General features: G+C 37.2%; 1 protein-coding gene across 1 annotated transcript in view; it reads right to left on the bottom strand.

The window, feature by feature from the left end:
• Positions 1-26527, bottom strand: part of LOC104358588 (potassium voltage-gated channel subfamily KQT member 1) — a 503557-nt gene that overhangs the window by 383742 nt on the left and 93288 nt on the right. The window contains exons 11-12 of the mRNA XM_032995036.2: positions 24574-24688; positions 22301-22315 (exon numbers count right to left, since the gene is read on the bottom strand). Coding sequence (XP_032850927.2) covers positions 22301-22315; positions 24574-24688 — 130 coding nt within the window. The remainder of the gene's footprint in view (positions 1-22300; positions 22316-24573; positions 24689-26527) is intronic.

Below are 26527 nucleotides of genomic sequence, written 5' to 3'. Positions count from 1 at the left end.
AAACCACGGACCAGCACAAATTCCATATTGCTACTTTCAAGTAAGAAAAAGAGAGGGAAATGGGGGAAAATAGAGAGGGAGAGGAAAATAGAGAGGAAAAAGGAAAAGGCGTTTGTCTTACATCCACACAAAACTGTAAAATGGACAACTTCTGCAAAACCTGACATAGGAAACTTGTCTGGGAACACTATGCTTTCACACAAGAGCAGCAGATTCAGAATTAACTTAAAAAGATTTTTGCCATGAAAGCTTTACAGAGCTTTGGACACCGATATATTCTGCAGCTTTGCATGCAAACACCCTAATGTGCTTGAGTTCACTTGAAATTCATCATACCTTAACACAAGAAAAATCTTATCCACATTAAAAAACTTAATAAATAAGAAATATGGACATACTTGAACTTCAAAACAAAGGAACAATTAGAACTTACACACAAGCACACTGAACTACAGTAAACATAAACCAGTAGTGATGGTGGCTGGATGTCTGGTGAAATACAGGAGCTGGAGGGATTTGTACTTTAAAGAGAAGTTAACACTGCCCATTGTTTTCTAATAGCTTCTGCTTCAAGACTCATGCAATGTCTCTGTTTTTTAATACCAACCATCTGTACTAAACTCAAAATGCAAAATGTATCAGAGCTGTCTATCTTTAAGATACAGAAAAAAATGAATTATGTAACTACTGGTCACCAGCCCAATGTCCTTTCTGACCTGTAAGAAACACAACTTTCTGTTACTGGAAAGATACCCAAATGGTAACATTTTGATTGCTGATGCAAAGGAGGAAGCAATATTCTGCAGTCATATTAGAAAATATTTAATCACTGACAGATATCTTTAAAAACCTGCTGTGCCTTAATTTATATTTGCAAGGGCTAAGAGAAAGAAATAATAAGGGTTCTGGTACATTTCAGACTTCCACTAGCATAAACAGAGCTTCCTCCTGCCTACTGCTTATTAGTCTAAAAGTTGTTCAACTTTCAGGGCAGAGGTGGGAGAAAGAGAAATCTTAACTCTGAAAAACCTATGGACTCAGACTAAAAATAAACCCATTTCTCCCTTTTCCCTGAAACCCTTTTTCTGCTTTTGTTTGTTTGTTCTGGATTTTATCAGTCTCTTTTTCATGCTGGTGAATCATGTCTCTGTCGCAGCTGATTCCATTTATCTATCCTGGGAGAAAACAAAATCTAAAAATAACTCTTTTGGGGTTTCTGCTGGGTTTTGCACGAGAAGGGACTGAATATGTTCATTCCAAGCGTGTGCGTCAATGTTTTGCTTTATCTTTGCCAGGGTTGATTTAACTAGTACCATGTTAGAAAAAAAAAAAAAAAAAAAAAAAAAAAGAAAGCTTTCTGCTGTCCATAAAATTCCAAGTTGGCTAAAATTTAACAACATCTGTGGTAAATGAAAAAGAAAACTTTCTTAACATCCAAGTTAGTATTAGAGTATTTTATTTACAAGTGGGAGCTTTTTTTCCCAGAAGTGCTTTGACTTTTCTTATAATGAACAACAATGATATATGCAGGTTCTATCACGTTGTAGCATTTGTGCTTAAAAGTTGGGGGTTCTTCCTACTTCAAAAGATTCTAACCATGCAAAAACAGTCACTAGATTTAAAATATCCTTACAACCAATAATCAGTCTCATACAGCGGAAGACATTTTGTCTGGGCTAGGCTGGATTTCTTACAGGAACTTTTATTCCTGTGGTCTCCAGTGCTTGTTTCTCCCATTTGTGTTAGACATACCTCACTAGCTCACTATGAATACAGCTCCAAGAGAAGCATTTTTATGTCTGTGTCTTATTCTGTGAAGTGTAGTGGGTGTATCTACCCCTGGGCAGTGGGAAGGTTTTGGGCTAAGTCTAGTATGTGTGCAGACCAAAAGCTCAGGTCAGTATTGCATTTCATTAGTTTGATCCATATAATTCTAACCATAAAAGTAAGATGTCAATTGAGTGACCTGCTTATGCAGCAACTGGGTTCAAGACAGGTTTTCAGAACTGTCACTGGTTATAACCAAAGCTCAGATTTTCAGAAGTCTCACAACACCTGGCAAGATTAGGGACAAGCACTTCAGGCTGTTTTCTCTACATGCAAGTGCCCTGAAAAGTTAGGTTCCTGAAAAAACAAGCTGTCCTTAGCCTGAAAAACATACCTTCAAAATGAAATACACATTGCATGCACCATGAAAGGTTGTATTCTTCTACCACATCTTATAGAAAATGCGGTAGCTAAAGTAAAAAGAACAAAGAATTTTAACAATACCTTCAGATGGTTTATGTGTGCTACCATGAGTCATTGGAGCATGATTGAGATGTACAGAGAGACAAGATGAGTAATGGTACCAGGAGCTTAGCCCTAATGTATCAGGCGACTGACCTTTTATCCCAGTTGTGTCTGTTCCATGCTAACTGTTCATCGCAAGCACCCTTTGAATTTGTCTAGGGTGGAAGCAGTGGAGCAGGCAGAATAAACCTCTTTAGGGCCTGCAAACTCAGCTCAGGAAGATGAGGATACTTGGGAAGGTAGCTACACTAACTTTTATGATACTACTGAAGCACTGCTGGCAGTACACAGACTTCTGGTTTCAAGTTACCTCAGAACGTGATCCAAATCACAGTTGTTGGCTAGCTTGATGTAAAAGAGAAATGAAGCATCAGCGTGACTGAAAATAAAAATAATAATAATAAAAAAAAAATCTAGATGTTTAAACATATTTGGGGAATGCAGTAGAAAGATGCACCAAGAAAAAAAAAATAGTGTTACATTTAAAATGAGAGTCTAATTTTGTTTTTCAAAGTTTAACAAGATTAGTGGCTGTGACATACATCGTCACTTGCCAAAAGAAAGCAGATAAGCTCTAAGGAATCCAGCAAGAAACACAAACTGCCTAACACCAAGAGAGTCCACAGGTAAGAGGTATGTCTTTAGGGATCATTAAAAGGCGGTATTTAAAAAAATAAGGTGGTTTTGAAGATTATACTTCAATTACAATACTACTGGCAGTTGTCAGATTTATTTGGTTTTCATCTGTTTCCAGATCTTTCAAAAAATTCAGACTGAAAGTCACTGGCAGTGGACAACAGCAAATCAAGCATACCAGCTTTGACCTTAGGAAATAGTACTGAGGTGGCAGCATTTGCATGTTCTACAAATGAAATCTTGAGAGCTCTCTGTGCTGAATACATCTAAAGGCAATATCACAAAGTATGAAAGGTTTTCTGAAAACAATATTCATCAAACAAAAAAAAGTTACTTCTGTAAGTCACTTGGCAAAACTGCCCATGATATCACCACATTCCAGGCTTCTTACACTGACTGAGCTGGAAGCATTTAAGTTCATGAACTCCAGCCTCTCATAGCCACTCCTAGTACAGTTACTCCAACTGGGGCCACAGTGTGCTTTTCGGAATGTTCCAAACCTAACCTTGAAGTGAAGATGTGCTTCTCCTTGAAAAGGAATAGCCCGTTCCTCCTGCCATCTCCCAGTAACGCAATTGCTCTGTTCTGTATTACATGTTACAATATATGAAGTAGCAGCTTTTTCAGATGTTTTGCTGAACTTGAATATAGTGGGGAAGCAGTGAGTACAGCTTCGCTGAGTTGTGGTTGTTGTGGTTGTTCAGCTGCAAGCCATCTTATATTTCAAGATCAAAATGAATAGCAGAGGAAAAGGAAGAACAAAGTGTTACCTTGTAGGGACAGCAGTAGCAAAATACTGACAAAATATGTAATTTTGTCGACATATCAAAGTCAATTGTACTTACAAGGCAAGTACATTTAAAGTGTACTTGTTAAACATCACCAAAAAAAAAAAAATTATATGCAATTTCCCATTCAATTTTTTCAGACATACCTACTTTGGATGAAGAAAGAATTTGCTGTTGCATCACTGACTATAACTAGGCAAAAGATGATGTTACTGACTTTTCCCTTATGAATCATTTACAAGAGTGACTTACCAACCTACTCTGCAAAATTTGTGAACAGCTACTGAAACCAGGAATCACTCATTTTTACTTCCAAAAGCCTAATTAAGTTATAAAGGTTGATACTCGGAAGCTTCCTTTCAAAATACTCATATCTGATCTGCAAGCTCTTTGAACTTCATGTGACACCGTTTTCCTGTATTTTTTCAGCATGTACCCATTTTTTAACTGGAGAACTTTTATAGAAGCTCTGCAGAGGAATTATAGTTACCCATCCACCAAGCAGAATTTGGAACAAGCACAGCAAGTTCTACCATAGTCATAACATAGGAAACATAGCTCTCCTGTGCTAGCATTGTATTCAGTTTTCAAAATTAAAAATGTGCCTATACACATACATGCAAACAGGTTATTATTAGAAACAAAAATAAAGCCTGACATGCCTCCATGCCAACAACTATCTGCAGGTATGGGAAGTGCACAATACAATCAGTAAACATGAATGATTTTACACTGTTTGCAGAGAAAACAGAAGTTTTTTTCTCTCTTGAATTGGTCATGGCCAATACAACAACATTTCATTTAAAAAAAAAAAAATGTTCTTCTACATCCCTGGAGAGCGCCACTGGTGGGACTGGAGAATTTACTATTGCTGAGGTATAGTAGGGAAGCACAGGATGAAAATAAGAAGTTTTAATTCAACCTGACCTTTAAAAATACCTGTTTACTGCAAGAGTAACAGATCCTTCTTCCAGTCCTGAAATTGCTGGCATCCTAAAAATGAATGCTTGTTATACTGTAGCCTCTATCATAGTGGGAAGCAGCTGGCACAAGGAAAGTATTAACAAGGCCAAGTGGTAAGTCCAAGTGGGCTGTGAAGAAGTGTGCAACTGCCCAGGCCTTTTAAGATCCAAAAAAACTGTAGCAGAGCAAAACTCTGTCTTAAAGCTACGTAGAAAATAAACAGGAATTCAAGAAGAAAGTTAATACTTTCTGAGGTAGGACTAAAGTACCTTGAAACTGCCTTGGAAAACAAATTCTTTCCCACCTCCCCCTGCTGCTTAAAAGAAAGGGTGTAGGGAAAAAGGGATATTTTAATTCTAATAAACATGCAGATTACTCCTTGTCACTCAGTGCATTGTTGAATGGGTCTTCTTCCTAACCCCTGTCCCTCTTCCTGCACATATACTATTCCTTAGTCTACGCTTCTTGTCCAGTCAGTCCTGACACATCCTTATTTGTACACTCTCCCTTTTGAACAGTGTTTCCATCTTGCCAAATGTCTGATTTAACTCTCTGAAATGGAACGTTTTTATTCTGGAGTTTTCTCTTTAAAATACCCTAGTTGGAGAATTTATAAAATGGTCTTACCGTTCTTGAATGCAGATAAATTTGATGCAGGATACCGTAGCTGAATGTAATATTTTGTTCCTTCTTTGTCTCCCACTCCCTCAGTGGATATAAAGTTATTTCCCTTAAAGCATGCACTGTACTTAAACATCTGCTGATGTTTAAGTGAAAATACAACAAGATGCTTTGGGATACATGCTCCAAATGCAACTGCTTATTTTCACATTACTATCCTTGAACAGAACTTTGTAAATAAGGAATAGGAAAATATATCAGCCTGAATTTCACATACTTTTGTAGATCATCTCAGTAGCATCCATTCAACAGTGTATTGTGATCTGGGTCAGCTACAGACATAGGCAAATAGAAGGCTGATTATACCATTAATGTGCCCATATGTAAAATGAAAGAAGAGGGCCAAGAGTTTTAAAAGTTGCAGTTAAGAAGAATAGCTCCATAAACCTTGAAAGCCCACATGGAAAAAATTCTGTCTTCATTATATTTTCAGAGTAAGGAATTGTCCCAAACTAATGAAGGGTTATTTTCCCCTTTTATACTCTCAGTCTCTTCTACTGGGTCTTTTGCAAGTATTTAACCAGATAAGTGACCTGTGTAATATCTAGTGCTGAGAAAAGGGAAAAAATGGAAGCAGAGAAGCAGGAGCACAGAGGGAAGAGCCAGACAAACCTTTCTGGAGGCAGCACAGTCTTAGATCACTTGAAATTGATTGAGTAATAATAACCATGAAAGTGAGAAACAGTCGCGATTTCTGTAAAACAACCTGGAAAGGAGCTAGTGAAAGAAGATGAAGCACCTGGTAAGAAACAAAAGGATCTGCTCACAACTTTGAGAAAGAGTCTTGATGGTAAGTTCTTGGTTTAAGCACTGCTTCTACTTTCAGATGTGATTTTTTTTTTTTTTTTTAATAACTACATCAAAGTTTCGAACACTTTGCTACCCTAAGTTACTCAAGGGCTTTTTGAGCTTTCCCAACAAGACAATACTTTTTACCTAGAGGAACTAATTTTCTTGAGTCACATCTTCCACAAAACTAGACCTAAATAAAGCTTAACATACCATTTTTTCTTCTGAAGGATAAAAAGAAAACAGGAAAACTGCTTCTCATGTGAGTTCTGTAAGAAACCTGTGTGAACTCAAAAAAAACCAACAAACAAAACCCCCCAAAATAAGCACACCTGTGGCTATTTATTATTTCATTTATCTCTACTATAATTCATTTGTAACTGCACTACCTACTCCTTTTGTTTTCTGAGACTCAGTAGAATTTTCTTAAAAAGCCTCTTTTGTTACCAGTTACTAAACAGATGATTTTTAACAGGTCATTCCCCTTCTCTATTCTCACTTTAGCCCTCTTGCATCATGTTTCTTAACTCAGTTCTAAAAAGAAAGTAGCAATATTAAAAAGCATTTGGAAGCTACACTGGCCTGCGTTTTATTTTGACAGTTATTGTTAATTAAACATGAAGGAGGAAGAGTAAGCTTCTGTTCCAAAGCATAGAGCAGTTTGTGTTATCAATCTTCCTTTGCAATGGAAAGAATTCATCTTCACACAGAAAAATGGCCATTTGTATATGACTGGTAAAAAAAAAAAATGCTTGTTTGCATTTTCTCTGGAGTATTACCTAAAGATTTAAAGTGTCATTTTTTCATCTGAAAACCTCAGAGTACATTGCAGGACTCTAGGAGCTTGCAGCAGCCTAGTGCAATTCTGAGGTACATACTCTGTATTGTTATGAACGGGTAAAATGAAGAGGAGACTGAACTTCCCAACCATGGAATAATCAAGCTCAGTAGTACACTAAATGAAGATCACAAAGTATGCTACTCCTTTACAAATGCTACAGTTATTGTTGTACTTTTAAAAGTATCTGACGTGATCATATGACAGGGCTTGTCTAAATGAGCATAGTAAGTTTAGACATAAGTAGAGAAAAAACATTAAACACTGTGACAGACTCTAAGAATTGCCTTTCTGCCTTTAGCATGGCTAAGGTAAGTACATAGTATAGCTGAGAATCTCACCTAATTAGATTATTTTTTTTCTTTAAGGAATTTAAAGAACTAAGCAAAGATACAGAATGCCTATAGGGCATTTCTTGGTACAGGAAAAGGAGAAAACACAAACAAAACCAGACTCAAATTTTCAGTCAGGTGGCCATATGTTCCTTTAGTTCACAGAGTTCACATCTCATTTTTGTTGGCAAATCAACAACAAACTTCTACCCTTCTACTGTCATTCACTTGAATTTTTGCCAATGCATTAAAGCATTTTTTTCCAAAAGAAAACACATCCCCAGCATCATTTACTACTCCCCCTAAAAATACTTACAGTACAACATTACATGCATACTTCTGACAATTATGCTTTTGGAAATCATCAGTCTCTGTAGCAGTCAGAAAATAAAAGCTTTTTCATGCCAGAGAGATACTGTTTTAAATGCATGATACTAAGAACAGACAGATATAAACAAAACCTTCCTTAAGGTAATGTTCATTTCTTGTTTTTATAATCATAAAAGATTTTACTGTATATAGGTACAAGTCTGGTTAAACCCACAGTCATCTAACCTTGTAACTCCCAGCCCTCAAAAACTTCTTAATGCATCAGTGTCTGAAAATTCTGTTGACTTTGACCTACAAACAGAAAAGTAGAAAAACTATTTTTATAACACTTTCTTATGCCTGAGTTTTCTCCTTTTCTTGTTGTCTCAAACTAATAACTCCTTTCGCCAAAATTTAACCATGCTTTATATGTAAAACATTTTTGTAGCTGATTGCCATCAAGGAACATAAGAAAAGTCAGGTGATTGAAGATAAAAAATAAATTGCTAAGGGTCCCATAGCTATGATTAATACCAGAACGATTTTTACCATCTTTTGCTGTTTAAGACAGAAATTTCCTTTCACTTTGCTGCACAGATATTATGCAAAATGGCATGTGCAAGGGGAAGAGAGATGGGATCTGCAGAACATGCAAGTTGACAGAACATTACAACAAACATGGTATTATGTGGCTGAGTAGTGATCAAGCACTGTGTTTATAAGTCCATAATCATTTGAAGGAAATGAAGATAAGGTCTGTCAGTTTGTTATTCAAAACTAACAGATGGATTTTAAGACAGGAAATATCAAACTTGACTATCGGAATATCTCACTGATAGAAAAATATATATTCATAGATCTCATATTCAGTATCACTTAGGGTTACAAAATTTTTATACTCCAATAATACCAAAGAAGAAACTACACAACCTAAAACCTGTTTCCCATTTGTGCTTTGGACTTTGTGGATTGTATTTGTACAAATGATGTCTTTCCACAGGTTGCTGTGCAGGAGTCCCAATCCCTTTGCACAGCGAGTCCTCTTTGAAGTCAGACCTTGGTAGCAGATACAGGTAAACACATGACCCTGAGAGCCTGCCTACATAATAACTGCAACCAAAGAGCTCATCGACTGCAGCTCACCATCATTCAGCACAAGTTCATGTGTAAATACCGTGGTTTACAACCCACTCAATAATTTGGGTCCAGAGCCTGCATGGAAAAGTTACTCCACTGCACTCTGAGAATGAGCCAATCTAATATCCCGTGTCAAGGAGTTCCTCAGATTTCTCCCCGACTCCAGAGACTTTCATTGCTGGCTTCAGCAGCACAACTGCAGATTTCACCTACCAGAGCACAGCTGGCTGCTAGTCTAAGACAGGCCAGCTGTGTTTAAACAAAAGAAACCAAATGAGAACTAACAGTGCAAACCAAAAGACCTTGAACTTAAATTGTTTTCTTCACTTTCATATCCCCCCAAATAACCAAGGTATTTTAAAACAGGTAAATAAGGAGGCTGTGGCTACTACTCTGAAGGATATTTCTAAAATAAAGGTGAAGTCACCCACCTGAATTGTCAGACAATTCTATGCTATTTTTTGTTCCCAAACAAGAAAACCGAAACCAATGAACAAGCAGAAACCCCTTACCCAGGGAAAAGTATAACTGTTGTCCAACTTTTATACTTATATTAAACTTGATTAGGCAGTGCTAGAAGAAGAAAAGCCATCTCAGACAAGAAGTACTGAGGGGAATGGTGATGTCTTGAATAGCAGAGTCTATAATGAGCTCATGCCTCTTCTATTTGTGAAAGATAAGTACTTACTGAACAAGGAACAGGCAAAGATAAGATTAAATATCCACGGTCACAGCTCCAGTTCTTCATTAGTTCATGCATTAAAGAATTGCAATTCCTCTGCTGAAATCAGAGATCTTAGAAATCTTCATTACTGGTGCTCAAATGATACAATTCATACAGAAGACAACTTTCTGATACTATGAGGATTTTTTTTTTTTCTCAATTGCTGTAATTTTACTGTGTAATACTTACCTGAGATAAAGACCAAATAGGTAAGGTAAGGGCATGTATTTTGGTTTTGCTCTTTCCAATGTAGTTACAGAGGTCTGAGATACAGGCCATGGCAAATTCTTTAATCCAAACATCAAAAATAAGACTCTCATTTTGAGCGCTCAGAAAACTTTAGAATATGCCTATGAAAACACCAAAATAATTTTTAAAATTTTTACATTCATTTGTGGGATATTTGTTTCTCATGTCAAATAAACCAACTAGTAAAATCTGCTAAACCATGGCTAGGTGTTTATCTATTGAAGGTGAAGAAAGCTGCCCTTGCGAACAAGCACTTAAATTTTATTTTACTCTAGGCCACCCACAGTGTGTTTACTCATCACACACAGAGACTTGCTGCAAAGTAAGCAAGAGGATAATTCTGACTTAATTTTCAGGTTTTAATACTATGCATGAGTGATAAAATTAAATTTAGACTCCAAGTAAATATGCAGGGGTTCAAGCACACAGGTTGGTTAAGAGCTTTCACAACCAGGCAAACAAACAACTAAAGAAATCTAAAAAGGTGTAACATAATATCATAGAAAAGAGAGACCTCTGTAATACATAGACTGTTTCACAGAAATCCAATAGCTACCTACACGATTAATGCCTCTAAACCTATGTTTAATCAACGACATACAGGGCTGACCGCTCATTGTAGCAAATGAGTAAATTTGATGGGAATGGGGATACTCCCTGCATCCTAGCTTATCGATTACATCTGCACAGCAGGGACCTGCTGCAATGTTGCTGAAGAGATGTGTTGATAACAAGACTTTTCTCCCAGTTTTCCAGATGCAAGACATTCTTCCTGGGAAAAGTTTAAGGCTCTCTGAGGATGCATAAACTCAAATTCTTGACCAGCTAGAGAGACACAACTCAGATGGCTCGATCATTTAAACAGAAGTCAAAGCTCAATCAAGGCTTCTAATTAGAGAGAGAAAAATCAAACTGTGTTGTCCAGGGCTTTCCCCAGACGTACACACACACTACTCCAACCTAACAAAGAAGAGGAGGAGAAACTGGAGGGATGTTGAGGTGGTTATGGATGATGAAAGGAGCTGAGAGGAGCCAGAGCAAGCTCCAAAGTGGTCAGCAAGCTGTGCAAGGGAGTTCCGGGTATGAGTGAGGGTCCCTTTAATCTTCATCCAGACTGCTGCCGTTTTCCCTGCATCTTATTCTCCTTTCTTCTCAGGCATGAGCTCCTCATCTCCTGCCCAACTTTACCACAATCGACAGACCCTGCACTCACCGCCTGACACTGCACCTAATCAATCCCCCATCCTCAGGAACAGCCATTACACCTGTGCCTCCAGTGTTGCTGGGGGAAAAGAGGGAAACGAAAAGAGAAGAGGACACAGGCTCAGCCCATTCCTGCTGCTGAGACACCAAAGTTCACACCACAAAGCCATTCTCCCTCACTGGCAGCAGCAGTGCTGTGTAGAAGCAGCTGGGATAACTAGCTTAATATATTGTACCTTATTTTATTTAGAGGTAACCTTGGGTTTCCCTGCAAGAGGGGACAAAAAAGGGCTTGCAGTCAAAATCCTCAAGGTACCAGAGCAGTTCCTTGGCTAGCAAGTTATCCTTGCCCAGTGCTTGTTTAACTTAAACACTAACAGGCTCATTTTCTAAATTAAAATTTAAGCAGAGTTTAGCAGGTGGATAACATGAGATTCATACAAGCCTTTCGCTCAAAGTTAGACATAAAAGATTACGCATGCAAATCAAGTATTTTTCCTGCATTAAACAAAGAAACAAACAACTTCTTTGTCAAGACGAGAAAGCATGTGAACTTCCACAAACAAGGAAATTCAGAGATGAAGATGCATAAAACCTACTGCAGCCACAGCCTAGAAAGAATAAGAAAGTAACAACATACAGGAATAGTACATGCTTTGTTTATCTGAAATGCCTGGTGAATGCTGGAAGTTCCACTCATTTCAGTTTAAAAGTAAATCTTTCAGAATAACAAAATAGCTAAGTAAGCACAGGAGCACCTGGAAAGCTCTAGTAAAGTTGTGTTCAAGAAAACAAATACCTGGTACATTGTATTATTGGATATGCATTACTACAGGGACAAGTCACAGAACCCATTGGAGGGGATCCTTCAGTAGCAACTGCTGAAGAAAGAGAAATCAGCATAAGAACAGCTTTCTTAGCTCTTTGAGCTTTGTTTTCAAACATATTTCATTACTAATGAGCACCACATATATTCTAGACAGCTGACTAAATAAAAAAGGCCATCAAGATTATCTATTCTTGCTAGACCTTGGGTGTAGGCAGTCTAACTAACGTAAACCAGAGGAGATAAGTATCAGTAACTTATGAAAAATGCCATTACAGCATGCTAGAAGCAAAACAGCCATGTGAAATGAGAGGAACAGAACTCAATATAGCGTGCAATGACTGTAAGCTTCAGTGCCCACATACTAAGCTTTCTGTACTGTAATGGTCTGATACATTCATTTTGACCCAGAGACCAGAGATAAATTGTCTTAGCAATACAAACAAACAGCTAAGCAATTAGGGCAAAGTTTTTGGAGAACACAGTGATAACATCTAAAAGCATTGTTGGGTGATGGTGAAAAACAGCCCTTGAGATAGGGGGTTTAATCTGAGGTAAAAGAGAGAGTATAATTGCTTCTCCAAATAACAGTGCACTAAAAAATTTTTTAAAAATTAAAAAAAAAAAAAAAAGAAAAAAAAAAAACAGACAAGCACTGGTATTTGTCTGGCAGCTATTTCAGTGTATCCAACCTGAAAAATAACTTTCATTGTCCCATTTGGAGTTAATAAAGTTTTGCCTATAAAAAGAAAGATTTTACATGTGCAGCTGTGAAAGTGTCAAAGCTGAGAAATCTATGAGGAACCACCAGGTTTATAAATAATTTCTATCACTTAAATGTCCTTAAAATAACTTACTAAAATAAAGTTTCCAAGCACTGAGTTTAACACAATAGTCAAATGACAAAAGCAACAATTTTATCTACCAGCTTTTATGTATGAGCCCTATTTAGAGGGTCAAACACAGATGTACAGTAGTTGCAATGCAGAACATTGGCTGCAACAATGTCTATTACCTCCCAGGCACAGAAATAGAGGTAAATAGAAGTTAAGCTCACTTGTGTGTTAATTTAGCAACAAGCATTTGGTTATTGCTTTAAAACTGCACAAAAGGTAAATAATACTTTGGTTTTATGTAGATAATATTTAGAAATGAGTGAACATTCCTTCAATTTGGGTAGGGTTACCCAAGAAAACAGCCATAAAGAGATATGAAATAATCTCTCAAATTAATACTAATTATTGTTGTTGTGAACACTGTTGTACACAATAACATAGTTTTACTAGATGGAGATGACGGCTCATTAAAAAAAAAATCTAAAGTCAATTTTAGTGGCAAAATTGCAATATGGAGGAGATAAATGTGCATTATACTTTTACTGCAGCTGGATGACCAGCAGTTTCATAGTGTTCACCTAAGGAATAAAATTGGTAATATTTGTAAATGCATAATGAAATGAAGATGCATACAGCATTTTTTTTTAATAAATAACGTATTTTTCTTTGAATTCTAGTTTTAAAAAAGTCAGTGAGACATTTTGAAATATATATAATTCCAACATTTGTGAAAGAGGTGTTTTTGGAGCACCATAAATGATCCATAGTCTTAACTCCATCCCATAAGAGAAGCAGCTTCAATAACTTAGCCATGTCATCTGAACTCCAGTGTAATTTAATTAATTGAAAGTAGGCATAGGTCTTGCTCCACTGTGTACTACACATGGTAGTATACAAAAGTGTATAAAAGCCATCTGAATAAAATGAACAATTACTTCTTTTTCAATAAGGAACAGTAATTCCAAAATAATGTTGTACAGAGATTAGCAAATAAGGCAAGACTGCAACATTCCTTGGTAAACATCAAATTAACACATAAACAGAAGAAAGAGTCTTAATTCTTTTATCTCAGGGTAAGTGGACAGTCTGTCTGTTTCTGGGTAGAAATAAATTAGAAACTCCAGTATATATATATTTTTTTTGTCAAACTCCATTATGAAGAATCATAAATTATGCCATTTTAATTTATGACTGATATATTACTTTACAGGTTACTTTGAAAGCTTTAAAATAAATTTTCATAACATTGTTAATTATGAAAGAATGAAGAAATCACCCACAAATGCATTCCCTAACTACACAACTGTTCTCCACATCTGTAAAAAAATTTTCTTTGCTATCTCTCTTCTTCCTCTAATCCATTCATCACAACCTATTGATTAACAACACTGAGCTCCCTTAACTTTCACTTCCAGTTTCTGCATTTTTCTCTGCCTGATACTACCCCAGAAATAGTGGCTGTAGGAGAAACAGTCAACATCACTTTTTAAGTATGTAGGCTATGGAGATGAAAAGTCACCCTTTTGACTAGAAGGCAGGATTGTGGCTTGCAGGGATGTGCTGCGAACACAATGCTCAGAAGAATAACACTGTAACACTCAGGTAAAATTTATACCCTCCTGCCTTAGAGAGAACCATAGTGTTTTAGCCCAGCTCCCCCCTCCGCTGCCACAACTTGAACTCCTAGGAAAACAAATTGTGTCTTTATGCCTTCAAGCTTTTCTTTACTCCTCTCCCCCCCCCTAATTATACACTCCCCACCAGCACGGGTGGGCTTTTGATTTGCTTCAATAGGTGGGCTGCCTTTCTGTCACAGGAGCAGCCCAAGGAAGCAACTGCAGAAGGAAAAAGGAAGGATGACTGGTATATGCAGTTTCTAAAGTGGTTTTTCCTGTTGAATGCTGCCAATACAAAACACACACCGTGACACGGCTTGCAGATGGAGCTAGACCAAATCAAGAATGACCTATGTATTTTAGTTGCAGGCACCATGAAGTCCCACCACTGTGCTCTTCCTTTCCCTCAATATACTTTACATAAACGGACACAATGAACACACTGATATGCCTGTTACTAGAATAGGTACATGCACGATTCATATACATCAAATTTAGTCTCACATGAAATGTGTTAAAGTTGAAACTATTGCAAAACCACAAGATCAAGGTTAAAAGGAAAAGTATGCTCATTTATTTCTACCTATGCCACGGTAAAGGACAAAGTCACACCTCTCCGTGCACTGCAATCATCATGCTTTTTTCACCAGTATTTTTTTTTTCCCCTCAGAAAAATGAGTACCATGCTTCATACCTTACTTTGTGTAACAATGAAGTGATCTGACAAGAAGGGTTGTACTGTCATCTTCACCAAAGAACATGCTTTAATGTTATATCTTTCATACTTTCATATAAATGCAGTTATTGATATTGTCAAGTGTCATGGAGCTTGATGGGAACAATTATGTACCTTGTAATATGAATCCTTAACTGAGAATCTCAGCAAATTATGAAGTCCAATCAAAGCCTTTATGAAATGATTCCTCCATTTACTAGTTTTATCCTCACACATACAAACAAAACGTGCCAACACTGAAGACTAGGAATCCAGTCTAGCTCTTTGCACCCTTTTCAATAACAAATGAAAGAGTTGCCTTATTTCCATTCTCTAACTTGCTACTGAGATAAATAATAATTTATGAGTAAAACAAAGCTACAAATGTGGGGTTTTCACTTTGATCTGAAAACAGAGACATTCTTTGTAAACTATTTCTTATAAAAGACAGATATTTGCAGCCATGGATCCCAGAGTCATCTCACCCTCTTCATGAATAATTCTATTCCTATTCTAAAATTCTTTGAAATTATAAGAAAACCCATTAAGAAAAATTTAATTGTATGAAATGCCATGTTTTTGTAGAAGCTTCTGTTTCCAAAACAACCTTTTATTTCAGACTCTTCCATCAGATCTGAACCATTTGTTGCATAGAGGCTTACATGATATATGCATAATATTTTTACAACCTTCAGTGGACTGTTGCAATAGTATGTTTTCCAGAAAAGAAAGTATAACCACAATACCAAGTTGAGCCTTTGGGGGTTGGTTAAGTTTCTCATTAAACTGATGTCCAAGTACATGTAGCATTTTTCCTTAGTGTGGCAACTTGCCAGTTTAACACTGGGGAAATTCAGATGCTTATAAATTAAGTTTATAAGTAAGTTTGTTGAAATGACAAATCGGATTTTGAAAACTGAAACGGGAGTTTCTGTCTCTCATTGCATTATAGTGCAGTGCCCTCCACTGGCCAAATGTCCTCACATAAAAATAAAAGAAAAAATTCTCTGAAAAGTTACTCTTCAGACTAAAAATCAAAACAACCTCCAAAAAACCTCAGAAGCAGTGTCAAATTCTTAGAAAAGGTTACTATATAATGGCACCAATTTATACTAATGCCAGCCTTGCTTTCATATTACATGGCAATAAAAATACTTCGGGTGCTGAATAAATCCTGCAGCAGCCTTTTTAAAGGTCAGAGGTGACAATACAAACATAGGTGGTACTAAAAATGTAACTTAACATGAGGCCTTATAATGGTAAAGAGCATACAACCAGATTAACAATTACTACTGTCTGTTGAATTTCCACTATTTCACCTTTTCCAGTCGAAAAATGACAGACCCTCATCTAAATTTCTCTTTGAAGCAATTAATAATGCCTTTCAGTTAAGTGGACAGAACTAGTTGCATCAGTCGTACCTATATAGGACGTACCTGAGAGTGAGACTTAATAAGTGTCAAGAGCCAAGAGCACAATGAGAAAGCTGGAAACAGATATATGTAAATGCCCTCCCTCCGTGGGTTGCCCACTTACTAGTTTTTTACCTCTCCCTCTCACTTCATTTTATGTTTGTTTCAAAAATATGGATGAAATGTAAATGCAGGGATGGTAGACAAACTGTAACATCTACAGGAATATTCTGTACACTGACAAACCTTGCTGCTCTCATTTGGCCAAGTCACCCCTCTTGGGTGATGTTACCTCTTATAATACCATTCCCTTCACTAGCTGGTTGATGGCCAGTATTGCTTCACAGTTTCTCCAATATTTGTATTATCTGGGTGACAGTATGGGCAATGTTTACATGATACATCAAGTGCCTGATCATGCCTTCAAAAATTAAGAAACACAGTATTTCAAAATAATCCATGAACATGTGCAAAAGGACAACAGGAGGTATGACAGATCTAGCCGATGATTAAAGACCCCGGGGACACTGTCTTAGTAATAAAGCATCATTAATAAGCTTTCGGTATATTCAAATATCCTGCACAAGATTACTAGCTAATTACTAAATCTAATGATATTCAATGTGATAGATTTACTGCTGACAAGGTAAACTGTTTCTTTAGTAAAACTAAAAGCAATAAGATACAGGAAGAAGTTATGATAAAAATACAAACATAAATGGTGTTTGCACAGATAGATCAAAACCATAAAAAGATTGAAAATATGCTTTGTGTCACACTTGGATTTTCAAGCAGAGCCAAAAGAGGACACAAAAACATTCTTAAGCCCTTGATAAAACCTTCACTGCCACCTACAGATGGAGGGAAAAACTGGAAAGCTGAAATAAAGCTGAAAGATGGATTTAACATCCCTTATTTTCAAGTGCTGACCAATAACTTTAAAAGGGGCATACAGCACCGTTTTATTTGAGCACATCTAATGTAAGCTTTAAGACCTAGCATAAGCTTTACAGTTTGTTCAGATCACTTTGTATAAAATTTCTGTCTCAGTTGGCAATGGAGGAAACCAGTCACATTTCATATCTGTCAATCCTAAATCAATAAACTACTTCCACTAGAAAAAAAAGAAAACCCAACGCTGTCCCTAAACTTATTTTTAAGGAAAAAATCTAGATGCCAAGACTAACCATGAAGCATCTTCCTTTGCCTGCAGCTGCATGGATTACTAACAACAGTAGGATTTTCCACTCCAGAAAACAGCAGTGCTAAGTCTCCCCCCGCCCCAATCTCTGTAGACCCCAGTTCTGGTGCAGTGGGGAGCAGCCTCAGTGTTCTCTGCTTCCAGGCAGCCTGGAGTGAGCATAAACACCAACAGACAAGAATAACTTCTTTGCCTCATTAAGCCTCAATCCTCACAGAAGGTTCTGTTTCCTTACTGAAGATTAATTTGTGATAATTCTTTCATACCAGGATATAGCAATGATGACACAGAGCAAGACATTCAGTCATCCACAACCTCGGAGTAGCAGTTTCCCCTGTTAAAGGGAAGTGCTACATTGGAGGCCTTGAGGTTTTGCAGCCATTGTCTCACCTCAGATCTGTCTTTTCACCCCTCCTCAAGGTTCTTATACAGCTTATGGCAATCAGCCACTTCATTTTTTTGTTTGTTTGTTTGTTTTTTTTTTAAAGCATATATTCCCACTTCCTTTGATTGTGCAATAACCACATACTAATGCTGGGTTGTTCTGCTAATCATTTTGCAGATAAGATCTACCTCGTACAATCTAAGAGCTCATACTATGAGCTTGATTAAAAAAAATACAGAGGTGGGAAAGGTGGATATCTGGTTCCTTCCACATTCAGATCTCTATGATTCTATTACACCATTTTAAGACCTCTAACTGAAATAGTGAGGCATTTTCACTGCCACATTACACATAAATTAATACATGGGAACGTAGCAGAAGCACATAAATGCTTTCTAAACTTTTGCATAGAATTGTTTTAGCCAGAACTGTATTAAACCCACAGTTCATTAATGTGATTTGACTCTGTTGTGGACAGGGACTCAGAAAGAAGAGCAACTGTTGGTCTCACTCTCAAGCCATGAAAAGTAATTAAGACCCCACTTTCCCATGGGGAACAGGTGTAGCTATCACTTCCCTGGCAGCCTGTTCCAGCTGAAGAGTTATTACTACAGCTGTTCAGCTGACTGCAATTACGACTGACGATGGTCATTGTATGTGGATCTCACCTTCTAAAGGTTTCCTCCCAAGAGAGCTGACGTGATGACTGCTGAACTGCAGCATTACCCTGCTTTCAGCTGAGAGACCAACTGACACTTACCTTTACGTGACCTTCGTGAGCTACAAAATGCATATTCAACCACAGTTGCTTAACCATGCTGACATACAGAATTTCTAACTTTTGCTTTTTCTTACAGTGTAAAGAGCTTTAAACACCACAGCTTTAAACCACAGAACTCTGAAAAACAAAAACAGGATGTCTGCCTCTAAAGCTGGTGCTGTGTAAATTTTTCCTGAGACTGTGCTATCTGGGACCAGGTTGGTGTAATCTTTCAATATAGTCTATTGGCCAAATTCTCTCTTTCCTGCTGGAAAGTTAACCCCAATATGTATGACAGAAAATATTTTCATGGCCAACGGTTGTTGTCATCACAATCTGAGTAACAATAGGACCAGCAGGAGATAAAAAAATTAAGGTTTAAAGTTATGCTCAATGGTCTCCTTTACTTTTGCAAAGCTCCAGTGCATCCAGGAAGAATCAAAAAGGAGACAAACACCATTTGCACAATTCAAAATAGGAACAATGCTATTGTTTATTCTTCCTCAGGAGTGGGTTTGAGAGTGCAAGAGTATGTTAGTGCAGGTCTACAGGACTTATTTCAGTTGGAAGGGACCTACAATGATCATCTAGTCCAACTGCCTGACCACTTCAGGGCTGACCAAGTTAAGGCATGTCATTAAGGACATTGTCCAAATGCCTCTTAAACACTGAGAGGCTCGGGGCATGGACCACCTCTCCAGGAAGCCTGTTCCAGTGTATGACCACCCTCTGGGTAAAGAAATGCTGCCTGATGTCCAGTCTGAACCTCCCCTGGTGCAGCTTTGAGCCATTCCCACGTGCCCTGGCACTGGGTCCCAGGGAGAAGAGCTCAGCACCCCCCTCTCCACATCCCCTCCTCAGGGAGCTGCAGAGAGCAATCAGGTCATCCCTCAGCCTCCTATTCCAAACCAGACAAGCTCCATGTCCTTAGCTGCTCCTCACAGGACATGCCTTCCAGCCCTTCTACCAGCTTTGTTGCCTGCCTCTTCATGTATTCAAGGACTACAAATCCCACATACCCATCCCCAAAGGCTCTGTCACTTAACACAAGCACAGCCAAAATTTCTTCTTTGAACCAGATGTTGTGAGTGGCTGGCCTTAAATATTCAGACTAGGAAGAAATGTCAAAAATCCACTAAGGTTTGTCCCTGCTCTCATTCTGATGTGTACTCCTCCTTTTTTCCTTTTGTCACTTGCCAAATTCATATGCACTTTGAGAAGTTTTATTTGCATTTTCATTGCTTACGGACACAGTTCAAGAATTAGCAAGCTTACAGTTTACTCAGTTTACAGACCTCAATAGCATCAGCTCTTTTCCTCAGAGACCTTGTGATAAACATGGTAGCCTGCATCAGACAGATAAAATAGTCCTGCCAACAATGGATAGGAGACAAGAATGAACAAAAAAAAAAAGCATAAATCACAACCTGCCACTTGTCTCTCTCATTAGTAAACAATCTGTTACAAAGATACAAGAATTTGCTATGTGTTATTTTTACAAGCAGGCCTAAATCTATATCAGGTTCCCTGTCCTTCTATTGGAAAATCTGTGTGCTAATAGTAGGAAATTAGGAAGGAAGAGGGGCTTGAAGACATAACATCATGGAGAAAGAAGTAGAACTATGTATTATGTTGGAACAAGTTGGATGATGGGTCCATCTTCAAATTGTTTGATTTTACACCTTCCACCAAAAAAATATAATCAGGTGATATAAAGAAAGTACTAAGGTTAGCAAGAAAGAGCAAAGTGATAAAAATGCACTTTCCAGTTCCAGAAGTAGCATTCTCAAGATTTAGACCTTTCCTAATGTATAACTTAATTTAGATGGTTACCAATACAGGTAGAAGATTAACCCTAAGGACCAAGGAAATGTGCTGTAATGAGACAAATATAATCACTAGCTTTTTTCTAGGTTTCAAAGCACATACAAAACAGCATTTTGCAGTCTGTGCACTTACAGAGTCATCTGACTGCTCAGCAGAGAATTTGAAAAACTGGATGTGTAAATACATCTGGCAATAAAGTAGTCTAAGCATTTATTGTTAAAACAGAACTACTCATCAACTGATTGAAATTAACATATGTCAGATTTGATTAATCTCCAACATCATTTTTATGCAACTTTGGACACCTCAGAAACAGTCAGTATAAAACAACAAAGCTCCATTCAGGTCAGCAACCACATGAGATTTTTACCCCCCAAGAGCCTGGGCCAGAGATATTCAGCAAGAACTTCACACAACCACAGAATTATATGTTGCATATGATGCTTTTGTTCCCTAGCTCAAGAGGTTGCATTTTTCCACATTTTTGCCCAAACCACTGGAAACAAACATCATCCCAACTATCCAAAGTAGCTACAATTCTACAGAAAGGTATCTTAAGCTCAATTTGTAAGCTTGCTATTTGGTTTTGGTTTTATTGACACCTTCTACCAGGACAGCATACCTTCTCTAAACTTTCATGGGTCACTAACATCAGAAATCCAACACTGAATGTATTAACCACTGAAACCTGGGCAGTGCTGCAATACACTGAACTGGTTTGCTTCACTCAAGACACATTCTTAAATGGTAGTATCACCAGTTTCCAACCAGCCTGATAGGTTTTGCCGAGCAACCACTTTAGTTACTGTGATACTAATGCACACGTGCAGATTGATGCAACAGATGTTTGTCCAAGGTAGCATGGCTCAGGTGTAGGCACTCTATTCTCCAGGGGCAGTATCTGCCTTCCTACACAATGAAGGGAGTTTTGAAGAGAGTATAGCTGAAAGTAAAGGTTACTGTCATCAGAAAACATCTTTCCTATCATCTGTCTAGCCAAAAGGATTTAAGAAGAATCTACTGTTCACATTATAGTACAAAACTTCAGAACACTACAGTTGCAGACCTGACATTTCATGTTTAATAATCAACACAGCAGCTTACAAAGTTTAAAAAATGACCAGTTACTGGCTTTGGAATAAACACATACTGTGAGACTGATTTTGTAACTCATAACACTTGTTGAAGGCAAGGAAAACTCTGCCTTTTGGCAGCTTGACAAAGTCAAGCTTGACTTCACAAAGAAGTGCTCCATGTGAAACTGTCATCGTAGCATACTATCATTAACTGTTACGTGAAAGCCATGTTTTCACTTACTTTGCAACCCAAGAAGGTTCATTGCATATAAACACACCTTTGGCTGAATTCTACTCTTGAAAGAATTTTTGTCTAATAACTGACTGCATTGTGACCCTAGGATGAAGATTTGTCACACTAGTTATCAAATGTATGTTATTCCCAAATGAGGTAAAACCACTTTCCATTATGTAGTTCATGCCAAATTGGGGCGGAGGGAGAAAGGCGAGAGGGAAATCTAACTGGTACATAATTCCAGAGCATGAAACAACATCTATGTGAACAAACAGAATAACTGTTTATTCTAGCCAGGTAAACAAGCAGAATAAAAATGGAACTTTTAACAGAAAAAAAAAATATTCTTTTCCCATCACAAATTCCAAGGCACACTAGTGAAGGGAATACATTACTAAGTGAAAAGCAAAAGCCATGCTGTTTTGGGAAGCTCACACATCAAAGCAAGTATAACACACATGAAAACTTACCTGCTTATACTTCTGCTAAAAGACAAGACAAATAATCACACTAAGTATATCTAATATTCGTTTAGAAGACATGCATATCAGACAAATACAGTGCTAATATCTTATTGTTTGCATTAGAAACGGCAGTTTAAAACCAAGATCCCTAAATACATCATGTTCTGTGTTTATCCAATAAAGTTCACAATTTGAATAATGAGATACTACATTTCTGCTCAAGAATCAGGACAGTTCTTAAATGAACGCATCCTATGAAGTAGCATTACACACATACAAAATGTGATTATCTGTGATAAAGGAGAAAAATGGCATGCTTGACTTTAGAAGCAGAAAACTACATGAAATGCTGTTTGGGCTTTATTTTTACATAGTATCTTTATAATTTTATCTTACATCTATAACTTTTGACTTTATATTTTCTGTACATTTGAAGTTCATTACAAATATTCAGCTAAAATTTATACATACAGTATATGTAGTGGGTCTCAGAATTTATTAATCATTAATTTAGCAATTTTTAGCTGCAAGATCATTCTGTTTATATGCACCTCACATCCGCATCAGGAGAAATAAATGAATTGCTAGTATGTTACTTTAAACCATGTAACACATTACTTCAAATACTCTCCATATTTTACATTTTCTTCATTTGTATATTTGGTTAGCTTTCTATTATTGCTTTTCTTACTTTCCACACAAGAGAGAAATGCATTTAAGCTCTAATATGAGCTAGAAACACAGGTACAGTTTGCAAGGTGCGCAATACAGAAAAACATAAAAAACAACCATTTTTTCATGCACTAAGTAGTAGAAATAAGAATAGAACTATTTCTTTCCAAATGCAAAATCCTGTGCTTGCACCATGCTGATTTAAAAAAATAAAAAAAAAAAAAAAAAGAGAAAGAAAAAAAAAAAAAAGAACAATTTGAATGGAGCAATTTATAATTTTCTGATTTGAAAGAAGGTCCAAAACATAGCATGTTGGGAAAATACAAGCACTAAGATATCTTGTATAAAAGCATAGTACAGTTACTATAGATTTAGTAGACACAGCACCTGCATGAGTTACCTGGACAGAAAGTAACCATATGACATGAAAGAAAACATCTTAAAAGCAATCACAATATCGATTGGAATCACATTGGTTTCAACTTCATCCTGAACACCGTGGTCTCTATTTTTCCCTATCCGAAGGCAAGCAACAATTTTTATTTTTTCTTTTCAATCTCAGATATTTACTAAAGGGTTTTTCCAATGACAATTCCATGTTTTCCTCTTGCAAGCGTGAACTCAGGCAAATTTTTCACCAACGTTAAAACATTCAGAGAATTAGTTAGACCTTTCTGAGCTTGTGCCAGCTGTACTGTACCTTTAGGCCATGTATCACCACTAACTCAAGATATCTATTCACCAGCATTGCTTGTAACAGTTTCTGCATGTAAGATAAAGCCTTAATATGATACCTGAATTCTCTGGGCCACCCAGGCCTTGCTGTATCCTTTAATGCCCTGCTTCACATTTGAAGTTTACTCCAGAACCCCCATCCTCCACACTGGAATTGTACATTATAGGACAAAAGCATGAAAGCTACTCAAGAGCCTTCCACCACAATATGGAAGTGTCCTGCATGAAGACACTATTATGCTTATTTAAAGAAAAAGATTTTTCCTAAACCAAATACAAGCAACATAAGAGATCATTCAACAACTGCAGTGAACTCATTGATAACGGGGATTTTTTTGTCCTGGTCAATCCAGACACCCTCAGCATCTTCTTAACAATTTTACTTTCATATTTTTGGAACATCATTTCCCTACAGGTGTGCTCACTTTATCAAAATATTACACATAGCGTAGCCTTTCCGTTTTCAGGCTGTATCTATAAATTACTATTTCATTTATGTTTCAAATCAATTCATACATTATTTGTATCAAGAGTGCTTAGGAGCTCAAACTGATTCAGAATTCTACAAAGAATAAACCTACCTGTAAAACTCAATCTCAGGAACTGTGTCAGCTGCCTTAAAAGTAAAACAAAGACACCAAGACTGCAAGCCACCTGTCGCAGAACAATGCTTCTCTTTCCCAGTGTCTGACTACTTCCATTAAAGCAAAAGTTGCGTTTTGTAGAAACATTCACATATAGTTAAATAATATCAAACTCAAAATCACTTCAAGCACAGCCAGTCAGATAATAGTACTTCTATTCACTGACAAGTCTCCCTCACCATTAATGAGCATTTATATTATCAATTAAAAAGTTTTTGTTTCACTTACTGTGCCACGTCGGATACAGCTGACAGTGGCGACTCCTCTGATATAAAGTCGGTATCATCAGTGAAGCTGTTGGCCCGTGACATTTCTTGGGTATTCCCTTCTAAACGTCTTTTCACTGCACAAATAATTCAAAGAAATCATAATACGTTAGGGAGACAATATATACAAGCTCTTTCCCTTAAGATACTCGTTCCAAAAAAATGGTTCTAATGAGAGACATGGCTTTCTCTTTTTGTCACAATTGGTGAAGTTGATGCTTTTAACATATGCCATACAAAAATATCTATGTGCATATACATATTTCAAATACACAGGAGCTTCTTACAAGAAAGGTTTGTCTTCTTGAGGACCATCTCACTGTAAGCAGAAATTCACCATACTCACACTAAATCACTAAAATTAAGTGTCAAACAAAACAATTAAAATACTAAGTGGTGCCACCTGCATATGTTGTGATGGGTAAGAAGAAAACAACCCACATGACAGAAATAAGAAAGCCTGTCTCCTAGAAAACTAAACTGTTGAAAACTCAAGTTAATTCTACACTACCACTTTGGCTGGACTACATACAAACTAAATACTAAAAAGCATACAACCTCAGAGCTTACTATTGGAAGAGCCATAGCATAAATGGCAAGGAGTGAAAATTAAGTCTACGGAATATAATTAAAGTGGCATAACTAATCACTGCTAAAGGACATAAAATTACATCTGCTGCATTTAATCACAATTAAACTATGTTTCCAGGGGAAGACCAAATCTTCCTAGCACGGGGAACATGAAATTCTGTGCTCTTCCAGTACTACCAAAACACTTTGGTTGCTCTAAAGGAGCTTCATTTTGTGAGACCTGCCAGTTATGCACTTGTTCTGATATGACATTTTTTCTGTAAGAACCTTATTTCTGGACAAAGTCGTCAGATACATAGATCCAATATTTGAAGTACTGCTTTGGGAAACACACACAGATTCAGGAATAGGCTCCTTCAGTATCTAAAGAAGTAACGTCACACATGATCACACCTGCAGGATTAAACTGAGGGAGCTTTGGCTTCAACTTCAGTAAGGTTTTCTTCACAGAAACCCAGCAGAATTTGAGATTCAGCCAAAGGCAGAGTTAAGTCACTGTGCCGATGTAAGTCATAATCAAATTAAAAGGACAACATTGTAATGCTGTCAATTCCTACTACACAATGGACTGTTAAATAGTAAGAGAAGGACCTAGTTATTTCATGGGGTTTCACCCCCTTTATAGCACAGGATAGATATTAAGATTACTGCAATATGTTTGTCATAAGAAATAGGAGCATATTTTATTTATGTCATTCTAAAGGTTTGCTCCATATTGCCTTATCAAACTTATCTCTGTCTCATCACACTGCTGTTTGCTATCTGCATCCACGGGTTCTTAAAAAACACCCAACCAAACAACACAAAACCCTAACTGTTTACATTTGGCTTGCTAATTCCTTTTCTGAGACATGCTCACTACTACAATGGCTCTTTGCTCTATAACATGACAGTTATGAGAAATGAGGGACAAGAGTAGCATGCCAGTTGGGAAACCTTCACTTTCTTGTTATTCCCATTTGTGAGGGCTGTGCTGAGTGCTGCAGAGCAGCTCTGATGTCACTGCAGGGTGCACCTGGAACCCCTGCTTCTCTGACCATGGACCTCCTGCAGAGGCACGTACAATATAATCCTAACGGCCTCACCTTCTGCTTGGTTACTTACATAAGCATGGCCAGCTTCTGTTCCCTCTTCATATAGGGTAGAAGCGTGCAAATGTTCTGTTTGGTGAAGACTTTGCTATGATTATCTGTGACAATCTCATCCCACAAGTAGTACACATACATTTCATTCCTATGAGCATTTTGACAATGACGTGATTCTATACTTTATACAACAAAGAGTTCTGTAACATATACTCCATAGTTAATTTTATTAGTTGAAGA

Source organism: Tyto alba, unplaced genomic scaffold (genome assembly GCF_018691265.1).
Source record: "Tyto alba isolate M040663 unplaced genomic scaffold, T.alba_DEE_v4.0 Super-Scaffold_21, whole genome shotgun sequence".
Taxonomy (NCBI): domain Eukaryota; kingdom Metazoa; phylum Chordata; class Aves; order Strigiformes; family Tytonidae; genus Tyto; species Tyto alba.
Note: the sequence above shows the minus strand (reverse complement) of the source record. Positions and strands in the feature narration are given on the sequence as shown.